The following is a 12,111-nucleotide window of genomic DNA, read 5'->3' as shown; positions in this document are numbered from 1 at the left end:
TTCATCTACCATCAGAGCAACAGACACAGGGAGGACAGTGTAAGCAGGGGGCCATTTATCAAATTCAAACTACGGTTATTTCCTCGGAGGAGGGAGCCGCTATTGGGCCTTCTCTGCGGCCACTTACTGATCTGGCAAAAACATGTTACACACCTGATCTTCCCGTGCATACACCAGAGTCATTATTCTGCGCAATTCAATTATTTCAACCCGGCGAGAGAACATAATAGCGAGAAATCTGCGACAGAACAATGCAGCGATGGGGCGAGTGAGCAGGCGAGACATGATTAGGCCTGAGCATTTTCAACGTTTGCGTTGCAGCTTTCTATAAAGAACCCAAACCATTTTATTAAATATATTTCCCTGGGTTATAAAACACCACCACAGCACATACTTTATGCAATCATTTACATTCACACACTCAACCGAAAACACATGCAGATATCAATGTTTATGCCGACAACAGAGCGCACAAACAATTGCACATCGTCTGAATTAATCATTTCCCCAGCTGTCTGACATGACCAGGGGTTGTGATTCTGTTTCGCAGTATTCAATCTCCCCTCATTTAGTTCTCTCAATTCCACCATACCAACAGCCAAAACCAACCAAACAATTCTGTGATACATTATATGTTTCCACGATGGGTTTGTGTCCCCCCCCCCAACCACATTTGAATATCCCATTACTGTTGCATTTATTGTGCATTTTATTCGATTTTTCTCTTCTTTCAGGTAAAAGCTGAGGAGGGCTGGAATATTCCCTGAGGTAGGCAGACAGAGCTTATAATGGGGTGGGAATTGCTCAACTTAAGCCCAGATGGGTAGTGTGTATCTTGAACAGCACATTAAAAACAAATGGAGGGAATTACTGCCTCCTGATTGGTGGACAGCTCAGTTGCACATCCCTTCTCCAATACCAGACATACTGAAATAGGTCTCTAGAGTCTAGACACTTGAATATTTCATCGCAGCCTACCAAAACAATGCCGTGAATTTCATTTAATTTCTTCACACGTACGACTCCCAAAAAGGTAACGTTTAAAAACCAGCTTAGAGGGATAAAGGTGGTGAAATAATTTGTCAAAATATAAAGATGGATCAAAGAGGCCGGAAAGCCACATATAAATTGAGCTGAAGCCCGCAAGGATAGGTGGGTGGAGGGGGTAAGCCTGAGGAGGATAAGAGTGTGGATGTTTGTTGGTTTGTGTGTCTGATTGTGTGTGTGTGTGTGTGTGTGTGTGTGTGTGTGTGTGTGTGTGTGTGTGTGTGTGTGTGTGTGTGTGTTAGAACATTACCCAGAGTGGTGGTGTAATGCAGGTGTTAATACATGCAGATGTTTCATCAGATGTGTCACCTTGCAACAAACATTGAAAATTGCCATTGGGAAAAGTGAACCTATTGTCGGATCCAGAAAGACTCAGTTTCAATATTCGCAGACAAATAGAAAGAACTCAAGAAGAAATACACTGTAAACATTTTTCACCTTAGAAAAGCACCACAATGCATTTCTTTCAAGGGGAGGATGCTATCATTTTAACACGGGTAACATGAGAGCAAACGATATGATTTTGATCATTACGGAAATGAAAGTGAGAGTTGCCGTAATTGCTTTTTTATTCTACCTTCCCGTATGTGGAGGTAGCGTACCCTTCTCACCCCATCGCATTTGCATGGAATCAGTTATCATTAAGTTAGCTATTATTAAACCTAGCATGAGTCTACCTCCTGCTCTCTTCACTTCTTCCTTTAACATTTTATTTTTGCTTTCTCATTCCTCCTCACAAATCCCCATTTCTCTTTAATCTCCTATCTGTGTCTCTCTCGCTGGCTCTCTCCCATTTCCGCCTTTCTGCTTTATAAAACAAACATGGTGGCGTGCAGGAACAGGATTTTTTTTATGTCATCCGTTCTCCTTCTTTGCCCTTCACTGGGTTCTTGTGGATGTGTGTTTATGCGAGTATAGCGTTGGCCTACTCCTAGGGTTCAGGGCAGACCTTGAGGTGTCACTTTCTCTGTCTGCGGAGATTAATTTACCCACAGAAGGCGGTTATCTCCCCTTTAGGGGCATGGGGGGAGGAGGGGAGAGAGAGAGGAGGAGGATGTTTTTTTGGGGACGGAATTATACAGGGAGAGGTTGGTCAGGTGGGAGATGAGAGAGAGGAGACGAGAAGGGGAGGAGAGGAGAGGAGAGGGGGAGAGGAGGAGAAGAGAGGGGAGGAGAGGAGAGGAGAGGAGTGGAGGGGAGGAGAGGAGAGGAGAGGAGAGGAGAAGAGAAGAGAAGAGAAGAGAAGAGAAGAGAAGAGAAGAGAAGAGAAGAGAGGAGAGGGGAGGAGTGGGGAGAAGAGGAGAGGAGAGGAAAACATCACAGGAAAGGGATGAGAAGAAAGTTGGAATGGAAGAGAAGGAACGAGAAGAGGCCGGGAAAGAAAAGTCTAAAATAGGGCAGGAAAGTGCAGAGGCTTTGACTGACTCTCAAGCTAATACTTTTACATATGTGAACATAAATACTTGTGAACATAAATAAAACACACACGCACACAGAGGCATTTTCCCAACAGGGAAAGCTAGATGATCCGGCAGTGTAGAGAGAGAAATAGATAGAAAGAGAGAAAAAGAGAGAGAGAGAGTGAGAGCCAAAGCATTTCTCACTGTAACTGACATAACGGTTTCTGAGTACATCAGCGATAGTTCAATCATGTCCCAGTAGCTTTCACAATACTCTCCCGGTCTGTGCAGATACAACAAACCTCTGATAGCGTAGCGATAACTGTCCATCTCACTATATCTTAACAACAGATAACAGCAGCCAAGTTGAAAGTGGCTGCTGTTATCCTTATGGAGCTGCAATGTTTTGGCACTGTGTTCTTTAATTTAGAACCAACTGTCAAGACTATTGTGACACCGTAGCAATGGTGCGGGCATGAATGCATCCTGACAACACGCAGACCGAAGTGACAAATTATTAATTTTCTATTATGAATTACATGTTCCTAGAGCATTCTGTTACTCGAGAGTTGAAATACTTATGGGGACGTTTTCATGCTTCATGATTTTCGATCAGAGACCGCCTCCGACACATTGTTATGCGTGTGTGTGTGTGTGTGTGTGTGTGTGTGTGTGTGTGTGTGTGTGTGTGTGTGTGTGTGTGTGTGTGTGTGTGTGTGTGTGTGTGTGTGTGTGTGTGTGTGTGTGTGTGTTGATATTGGATCGGTGGTGTCAGATCATATTGTGTAGACAAAAGACTCATTCCTTTGGTAAAACAAGTCAAACATTTTTCCTTTTCATTTAGACATGCAAATGATAGTTTAGTGAATGATGATTTACATATTGGTTTGCAAGGTCCTTTTTTCCCCCCTCACCTGTCTGTACTTGTCTCTTTCTGTGTTGTCTTTATAACTTTATTATTATTTTTTCGTATTGATTAAAAAAAAGGACAATCTAGCAATTCTAAAGGTTATGACATGGGATTTTTTCTGCCTCGTGTTTTCACAATAGAAGTAATATTTATTACAATCAATTCCTTTATTCCATTAGCTCTACATCAGTTTGATTCTCCTATCTTGAACCACCCTCCAGGGCCCTCCCCGGCCTCTCTGCCGTTGATCGGTGTCCACTAATTGTATGTTTAACGTATCAGAGACGCCTCCCAGTGACACAGAATGGCAATCGTCCCAAGCCGCTTTCCAAAATGTCAACCAACGTCGGCTCCTTTAAAAAGGAAGCGGGAACATTTAACGTCCTCAGTGTTTTTCTTTTGTCTCCGGGGCCCGTGGCGCTGGTGTGTTGCCATGACGGTAGTGACGGTCTGAAGTGAGTATTAATGTCATTTATAGTCCGTTCTGCCAGCGCCCCCAATGATTAAACTGTAGAAGCCATATGGTAACCTGTAATTTCACCCACGCTCAGATCACCGGGCGCCTCTGACAGATAATTGTACGGTGTAAATTTGTTGTGTGTGTACGTGTGTATGTGTGTATGTTTTTTTGTGTGTGTGTGTGTGTGTTTGCACGTCAAAGTGTGTGTGTGTATGTCAGTGTGTGTGTGTATGTGTACGTCTGAGAGTGTCTGAGTGTGTGTGTGGGGGGTCAGCTACAGTCAGGGTGTGTGGCCCTCAGCCCTTCCTGCCCCTCCAAGCTGACAGGAGGAAAACACAGCCTCTCACGTGGGAGGCAGCAGGTTGTCAGGGGAGATGCAATATGCATTAGACACAATCCAATCTGTCTCAAGTGGAACTCTGTGTCAGAGTGTGTGTGTTTGTGTGTTTGTGTGTGTGTCTGTGTATGCTTTTTGTGTGTTTGAGTGGTTTCTGTGTTTGTTGTGTGTACATGACATTTGTATTTGAGTGCATGTGTGTGTGTGTGTGTGTGTGTGTGTGTGTGTGTGTGTGTGTGTGTGTGTGTGTGTGTGTGTGTGTGTGTGTGTGTGTGTATTTGTGTCTGCCTGGGTCTCATACTTTGTCTGTGTATATCTGTGTGTGTGTGTGGGTGTATGTATATGTGTGTTTGTGTGTAGGTGTGTGGGTGTATGTATATGTGTGTTTGTGTGTGTGTGTGTCTGTCTGTCTGTTTGTCTTGGTGTCCGCCTGGGTCTCATACTATGTTAGACTGTGTGTGTGTGTGTGTGTGTGTGTGTGTGTGTGTGTGTGTGTGTGTGTGTGTGTGTGTGTGTGTGTGTGTGTGTGTGTGTCTGTGTGTGTGTGTGTGTGTGTGTGTGTGTGTGTGTGTGTGTGTCTGTCTGTCTGTCTGTTTGTCTTGGTGTCCGCCTGGGTCTCATACTATGTTAGACTGTGTGTGTGTGTGTGTGTGTGTGTGTGTGTGTGTGTGTGTGTGTGTGTGTGTGTGTGTGTGTGTGTGTGTGTGTGTGTGTGTGTGTGTGTGTGTGTCTGTCTGTCTGTCTGTTTGTCTTGGTGTCCGCCTGAGTCTCATACTATGTTAGACTGTGTGTGTGTGCGTGCGTGCGTGCGTTGTACGTGCGTGTGTGCGTGCATGTGTGTGTGCGTGCGCATGCATGTGTGTGTGTGTGTGTGTGTGCTTTGATACGGGAGATAGGCAGAAAGGGGAGAGTCTCTCTGGGATCGCTCGGTGCCGAGTAGCCTCTCTCACCCACACACACTGCCACACACACACACACACACACACACACACACACACACACACACACACACACACACACACACACACACACACACACACACACACACACACACACACACACTTCATTACAGGGCCTATTTACCTGATTAACTGCTACTTTATCTCACCCCACCACAGCACCACCAGCACTGTTGTTTGTCACACACACCACCCAAGTCACGTGCACATTGCGGAACACACACACACACACACACACACACACACACACACACACACACACACACACACACACACACACACACACACACACACACACACACACACACACACACACACACACACACTCACACACAATCACACGCACACACAACAAAACAAACAACCAAACAAGACCATCATTTACGCGTACGCCAACTGCTTATCTTTACCGCCGTCTCCTCCACTATCAGATGTCGGATCGGGACCATAATCTATCGACTGGGAGGAACGAAGGCTTTTGCTGACTGCTGAGCAAACCACGAGCACGACGCTGACCCTACCCGACACGATCACGGCCACAGCCCGCCCGAGGGCGGCACCTTTCTGGTCCACAGGGTCGGCAGTCGTGGGGGCGAGTGAAGGGTTAGGCAGGGGTTAGGGCGGGGCTTTCATATCTGCAGCATACCTGAAGGCGAAGTTTGAGAAAGGTGTCCTAGCTGCCAACCTGCTCATTGATGCGTATCTGAATTCACTGTTGGATGAGGGCTCAAAGGACTCAGCGGTCGTCGTCTGTTGGACAAGAAACGTGACCGATTCTCAGAGACTTCAGAGCAAAGGAGATGTGAACTGAAAGGCGTCCTGTGGTTGCCTTACTTCTCTTGGGAGGAACCTTCAACGGGTTGACTGGGTTTCTTAGAGTGTGACGTGTTATTCAAAGCAGAAATGAGCGCCTAAAGGAGTCTCTGAAAGAATCACGCACGCGAACCCGAGCGGTGAAGTGAAGCAGGGCAGCCTCATCGCCCGCTGTGTGTGTCTGTCTCCGGGATAATCAGAGACCCCAGCCTTAGACCCCCCCTGCACTCCACATGGAGTCATCCAACACGTTGACCTGACTCAGCCTAATTATGATCAGTCTTACAGCTCGGAAAACAGGGGGAGGGGGGGGAAGGGGGGGGGGGGGAGAGAGAGCATCTCCATTCTAACAAACACAATCTTTAAAAAGAAGAAGAAACTGGTCTTTCAGTTTACCCAACCAAACAACACGATGAAAAACTCATCAGTGCTACCGAGGAAAACCAATAGTGTACATAAAAATATAAATATATATGCAAATGAGGCAATTGTGCTATGGACCATAGCTATCTCCATGTACATTGCTTCGGTATAATACAAACAGTGCACATCGCGGGAGGAAGGAGGGGACGAGGGAGGGGGGGACGGCTGGGGGGGGGGGGGACAGCTACTCCTAGTGGCCAGCTACCCCATGTGCGACAGACACACGGTGGCATCTGGACTGCGGGCTGGCCCATTTGGATTCAGATCACAGGCTGATGAGTTGGGCAGCGTTATGCTCTTGGTCACGACCCAGCTAAGAAGTGTCTGTCGGTAGCAAAACCCCTATGACCTCACTCCCCCTAACCGCTGGATCGCTCTGGCAGGGCAACACACACACACACACCAAACGCACCGGCACATGATCAAGACTGAATACCTGGATATTGTCAACCCGCATATAATATTAGAAAGCAGAGTTCACGGGCGTGCAAACGCACACATTAATCCCTACTGACAAACACAAAACTTAAACACACTCACACACACACACACGCACAGAGGCACAGGCATCCATACACACACACTCACTCAAACCCAATGACACACTCAGTCTCACTCACACTCACACACACATGCACACACACCCAAACGCCAACAGATCTAGGGCGTCTGGAACCCGCTGTCACAAGGCTGGCACCCTGCGGACTCGACATGTGTGTGTGTGTGTGTGTGTGTGTGTGTGTTTGTGTTTGTGTTTGTGTGTGTGTGTGTGTGTGTGTGTGTGTGTGTGTGTGTGTGTGTGTGTGTGTGTGTGTGTGTGTGTGTGTGTGTGTGTAGAGCAGATCTCTGATCACAGCCTCAGACAGCACCCTTGGGGGATGGGGTTCGAATATGACATGTTGCCACAGAGAAGAGGGAGGTGGGAGGAGGAACAGGTGGTGGGGGAGAAATAGAGAGATAGCAGTAAAGAGAGAGGGGGTTGGCGTGAGAAAATAGATGGATAGATAGGGAGGAGAGAGGATGCAGTGATATGAAGAAAAAAAGTGAGGCGACTAAAGTGAGAGAGAGAAACAAAAAGAGAGAGAGAGGGGGAGTGTGAGAGAAAGGAGAAGGGTAAAGAGAGAGATAAAGCTATGAAGGGACAAATATACAGAGAGGGAAATGGACTGATATGGAAGAAGGAGAGGGATGAGGTAGAGGACAGAGAGAAATAAATTGAGAGAACGAAGCAATGAATAGAAAACGAGAGGAACGAATAAAGTGAAGGAGAGAGTAGGAAAGGGGGAGATAAGAATGAGAGAGAAAGAAAGAAAGATAGATGTACAGACAGATGTTCTCAATGATCCATGATATAGTGAAAGTGTGACAGAGAGAGAGAGAGAAAGAGACAGGGAGAGAGGGAGAGAGAGAGAACAATACAAAAGTAAGAAAGTAAGTTGCTGAAAGAAAGCGGTTGAGGAGTCGCTCAGAGAGAGAGAGAGAGAGAGAGAGAGAGAGAGAGAGAGAGAGAGAGAGTTATTCTTGTGGTTCTATATCTGGATCCAGGTACAGACAAAGCGGAACCGCCAGAAGAGGATGTCGTGGTGTCTGTCAGTTGCATGGTGTCGGAGTTCCAAAACAGTCTTAAATATGTCTCAATGCCTCAGAGTACTTTTTAAGCAGACAGACAAAAAACATAACCACAGCAACGCAAATTGGAGAGGAGAAGCCCACACTGCCAACAACTGTTAATATAATATTTATCAAAGATCACAAAAGGGATTTAAAAAGAGAATAAAATGCAATAATAACTTTTTACAATTAAATTGTAAAATACTTGCCAGGTTTATTTATTTTTTGCTATACACAGAAAAGCTTTTAACATTGTGCCAAAGGAATTTAATGTTGATTCATTAGTAATAAAGATGCTCACTGAGGACAAATACACAAACACACACACACACACACACACACACACACACACACACACACACACACACACACACACACACACACACACACACACACACACACACACACACACACACACATTCCACATATATATACATTTCCTTTAAGAGCAGTACAAAGGCTCCCAAACGGCGGGGTTCTGCGTGTTTTGATCTCTGATCTATCAGCTCAACTGCACAGGCCAATTATCTGTCATCATCGCCATCATCTCTCTCTTTCTCTCTGTCTGTCTCTCTCTCATTCTCTCTTCCTCTACCCTCCTCTTTCTCACTCTCTCTATTGTACTTAACGGTGCGTTGGATCAATAGTAGGCGCCATACATGTGACCATACATCTCACCATGATCATCAGAGACTCACACGGGGCTCTTAAAGGAACAGGGGAGGGCCACATAAGTGTGCTCCCAGGTATTAATGGAAGATCTTGTTCCATGGGCCATTTATACCAATTTATACCACAAAGACACACACATGCACGAACAGACACACGCATGCACGGATGCACAGACACACACACACACATGCATGTGAGCATGCAGGCACACACAAACGCACCCACATGCACACACACACACACACACACACACACACACACACACACACACACACACACACACACACACACACACACACACACACACACACACACACACACACACACAAACATATATAGACACACAAACCCACACACCCACACACACAACAACCTTAAGCACAAACGGTTTCAGGGTCATATGGGATTGCAGGGATGAGCACAAACGCTTTTGTAACATTTGAATGTAAGTAGCTGCTGGTTCTGTCGCACTTGAAGCCTACAAGGGCTTGATTCTACCACATTAATGCAAAACAGATTCATTAAAAAAGATGTTTGGCCATTGTGTAACGTAGATATGAGCTCAAGCACCATATTGCTGCTTTTTAATGTTTTAGAATGTGTTCAATGTCCCTCGGTGTCCTTTTGTAATGTACTTTTGAGTTTATGTATATAGCAAGTGAAGCAAAAAGATATTCTCCATCTAGTGTGGCCAATGCAGTCGCATTGTTTTGTATTCGATTTAAATGGATGTCAAGCAAAAAGCACGCGAGCCCATTTGTATACAGAGTACTACCGTTAAAGAGAAAGCAAAGAAATAACAAGAGAATGCGTGCTTCACTAGGTTGGGTGACCTGTGGTCCGATGCACCATGGGACCGAGCGGGGTCACCGCCAACCTCATCACTGACAGACGGAGAGGAGCCTCCACACCGAGTCTTGTCGGCGGAGCGGCGCACCAGAGGTGGGCAGCGTTAGTGGGCATGTCACTGTGGGCGGGCGTGCACGTGGGTGTCCGTGCGTGTCCCCTATCCTGTGGGTGCAGAAGGTCAGCGAGCTGCAGTCGTTCCGTGAGAGCGAGCACGGGAACATTCTCACCCTGTGTGCAGCGGTGCCTCCCCTACACCGCCACCCTTCTGCTTTTGTACTTTCTATTTGTTTTTTCCCATTTTTTCGGTATGACTTATAAATTCTGTGGCCGTGGCCGGCTCCTGGAACAGAACCGGCGGAGGGAGGGGGAACTCAGGCGCACAGTGGAGGATAACTAGGCTCCTTCTTCCGCGACGCTCTGGACATGTGGGAGAAAGATTACCTCCCCTGTCAGCTTTCTGGGATGCAGGGTGAAATGGACCGGCGCACCGATTGGCTTGGATTTCCTTTCAATTGCACGCATAAACACACACGGACAAAAGAAAGACAGACAGAACGGGAGAAGGAGAGAAAGAAGAACACAGGCCAAGAGAGAGCAGCCAGACAGAGAGAAGACAGACAGACATACAGGAAGGAATGAAGGATCCTTCTTTATTTCCTTCCTTTCTTCTTTCAGAGACATACAGACAGACAGACAAACAGATAGAGAGACAGACAGATAGATAGATAGACAATTATTACTAGCATGTTAGTGGCTCCTTCTTGACAAAGAAGATTGCCAGCGCAATTCAGTCTGGTGTTTCTGGTCTCTAGGAAGCTTGTGTGTACTCCTTCTCAGCTGTTTTCATTGTTTTTTCCACACACCATAAAGTCCTATGGAAGTACTTAAAGATCCCCTCTGAACCCCGGGAAGCTACGTAAACAAAACAAAACAAACAATCTCTGCCAAACAAGCGCCTGCTAAAACATAGCGTTACAGCGCAGGGTGTCCCTATCTCTTTCGTCTCATGAATAATGAATGCGGTAAAGCTCTTAAAAACCCAGACAAGGAGAACCCATTTCCCCCCCCAGTAGACATGTTCAATTTCGGTCCAGAACTTTCTTCAAGAGAAATAAAACCGAAAAAAAAATAAAAGGTTCACAGTCCGCTGTTCAAAGCCAGTCGGCACACAAGCAAAATCCTGTTAAATCTTTCATTACATCGGCCGTAAATACAGCAGAGAAAATGTTGCGAGTCACACTAGCTTTACTCCCAGTCCACTTGTTTTGAAGAAACGAGTGTTGCGAGAGATTTGCTTATTATTTTGGTAAGATGCTCCAGAAACATCTTTACAAAAAATGAATTCTAGTGTGATCCTGCAACGACTCCGCCATTCAAGGTAGGCATACAAATGGCCTCGTTGGAATGATTCTTCTTTTTAAAATTTATTATCAGCCATGGCCGACAAAAGTGGAATGTCACCCCAAAACCAAAATGGCCCCCTTCCCAGCTGAGCCCAACAACAACACGAGCACCACTTCAAAGAAAAACACCTTCAAAAGAATCCTTCGGCACCAAATCAATCTACCTCACTCTGTGGCGACAGCTCCCCTAATGGAAGTTTCTTTTCTCATCGACTCATCGCACACAAGACAACAACCGACCGAGAAAGCACGAACACAACCAGCAACCCGTGACTCCCCCTTACCCCACCCCTGCACCCCCTTACCCCCCCGGGTCTTACCCCGTTCGCAGGTGCTGGCCCAGAAGCCAGTGGCGGTGCAGTCGCAGATGTAGCGGTTCCACCCCTCCTTGCAGGCGCCTTGGTTCTTGCAGGGCTTGGCGTCGCACTGCTTGGCGGCCATCTTGCTGCAGGAGGGCCGGATGCCCGTCATGTTCTGCGACTGAGCGATCTGACGCACGTCCTTGCTGCGGCCGTCGATGAAGAGGTCGCGCACGCAGCCCACGTAGCCGTAGTTGAGCATGGCCGTCCAGAGCTCGGTGGGGCGCACCAGGCCGGGCCGGCTGTCGGGGAGACCCCCAAGGTACAGGTCCCCCTCCAGGTCCAGGATCTCGTTCTCTCCGTTGGCCGTGAAGGGCGTGCGGCGGCTGTTCACCGAGATGATGCCTGGAGAGTGGAGGGGGGGGGGGGATGACATAAGAGGAGGTGGTGTACCGTACGGGTCCCCAGGTGGGACGTTTGCGCGACCAAGCGGGGGGTACAGGACTAGTTGAAAAATAATAACAACTCGGACAAATATACCGGAAATATACAGAAATGATGCTTGTGTATAGTCAATCGGAGTACATAGTGTAGGAGTTGATAATGAAGGAGTAAACATTATCCACAGGAGAACATGATGAAGTATTTGGCCAAATAGAAGAGTTAGTCAAAATGATGTTGCGGAACTGAGTCATAGAATCACATACGTGGATGTTTAGTTTGGAACACTACCATCAACACAATATTACTAACAGGAATGTGGGTGGGTCAACCTGCTGGAAGGCTAACCGTGTAGGCCCTAATACGTCTCGTAGCGACCCCATATTTGTCCTACGCTACATGCACATGCCTCTCTTTCAACCCCCTCTAATGTCTGTCCTCACTGTGCTGTCAATGAAGGCACAACAAGTCAGTTAAACATCACAAA

At 46.8% G+C, this 12,111-nt stretch overlaps 1 protein-coding gene across 1 annotated transcript in view; it reads right to left on the bottom strand.

Moving 5' to 3' along the window:
* The window catches only part of LOC130374943 (neurexin-3b-like), a 221,925-nt gene that overhangs the window by 147,386 nt on the left and 62,428 nt on the right, over positions 1 to 12,111 (bottom strand). The window contains exons 7-8 of the mRNA XM_056581924.1: positions 12,068 to 12,071; positions 11,205 to 11,588 (exon numbers count right to left, since the gene is read on the bottom strand). Of these exons, the coding sequence (XP_056437899.1) occupies positions 11,205 to 11,588; positions 12,068 to 12,071 (388 nt within the window). The remainder of the gene's footprint in view (positions 1 to 11,204; positions 11,589 to 12,067; positions 12,072 to 12,111) is intronic.

Source organism: Gadus chalcogrammus, chromosome 21 (genome assembly GCF_026213295.1).
Source record: "Gadus chalcogrammus isolate NIFS_2021 chromosome 21, NIFS_Gcha_1.0, whole genome shotgun sequence".
NCBI classification, from domain to species: Eukaryota; Metazoa; Chordata; class Actinopteri; order Gadiformes; family Gadidae; genus Gadus; species Gadus chalcogrammus.
Note: the sequence above shows the minus strand (reverse complement) of the source record. Positions and strands in the feature narration are given on the sequence as shown.